At 40.9% G+C, this 1,035-nt stretch overlaps 1 protein-coding gene across 1 annotated transcript in view; it reads left to right on the top strand.

Moving 5' to 3' along the window:
- Positions 1 to 12: 12 nt before the first annotated feature.
- LOC118750185 overlaps positions 13 to 1,035 on the top strand; it is a gene marked incomplete at its 3' end in the record, with an annotated part of 6,549 nt that continues 5,526 nt past the window's right edge. Inside the window, exons 1-4 of the mRNA XM_036484914.1 lie at positions 13 to 187; positions 244 to 430; positions 490 to 598; positions 861 to 986. Coding sequence (XP_036340807.1) covers positions 13 to 187; positions 244 to 430; positions 490 to 598; positions 861 to 986 — 597 coding nt within the window. The remainder of the gene's footprint in view (positions 188 to 243; positions 431 to 489; positions 599 to 860; positions 987 to 1,035) is intronic.

Genomic DNA, 1,035 nt, shown 5'->3' with positions numbered 1-1,035 from the left:
ACTATTTTAGCCATGGAGTTGAGCGAAAAACCAAGCACCTCAAAACGGCAAAAGCGCGCGGTAAATTACACTACGGAAGACAAGAGACCGCTTATAAAGGAGGTGGAAAATGGCAACGAAAAGCATTGCAACAAATATGCTGTAGATCAAGCTTGGGATGAGATAAGTGCCTCGATGGATAAAAGTGGTATGTTAGGTGATCCATTCACACGCATTTGTTTGATAATCTCTGTTTTTTTACAGTGAATGAATGCAAATTGGCCTGGACTAGCTTGAGGGAAAGCTACAGGTACAGAGCTAAGGGAGCGCAAAAATCGAAGAGTGGAGGCGCAGGTGGAGATAATATACCTGAACCGATATATAATGACTCCATTGACTGGGAGTTTAGCGCTGATATGTCATTTCTCCCACACGTATCCCAGAAGAGAAGGTAATTAATATAAAAGTACCACGGAGAAAGTTGATGACTTATTTCATACCACCTTACAGAACCTGTACTTTACCGGACTTTAGGGAGGAAACTCCCACCTGCACTTTCGAAAGCGAGAGCATCTGCAGTTCCAATAACAACAACAATAGCAACGGGGCCTATGATTATGTAAGTACTATACTATACTCGCAGGTTTCACAAATAGAGGTGCTATGTCCTCTTTTCCAAAAGCCCCATTTTTTCGAGTTTTGGGTTGATATATCTTAGTCTACCAAGTCTACACCAATACAATATATTGGAAAGGTGTAGTGCACAGCGTCATTCAAACCCACATACATACATACAAAATTTGAATTTTATATGCATATATAGAAGATATGAGTCGATACATATCAAATCAAGTGTACGAGTATCATTCTTGCCATTCCAGATTTCAACGCCCAAGCGTAATCGCACATCTCTTGATAAACAGAATACGGAGATTAGGAATAAATTGGATAGTCTCCTCCAAGCACAAACGAAGTTAATTCAAGCTCGCGAGGTCGCTGCATCCGAGGCTCCGTTTCAAAATGCTTTGAAGGGGATAGACTACTTTCTTCAGCAAT

Source organism: Rhagoletis pomonella, unplaced genomic scaffold (assembly GCF_013731165.1).
Source record: "Rhagoletis pomonella isolate Grant_MI unplaced genomic scaffold, Rhpom_1.0 Rhpom_scaffold_00161, whole genome shotgun sequence".
Lineage (NCBI taxonomy): Eukaryota > Metazoa > Arthropoda > Insecta > Diptera > Tephritidae > Rhagoletis > Rhagoletis pomonella.
Note: the sequence above shows the minus strand (reverse complement) of the source record. Positions and strands in the feature narration are given on the sequence as shown.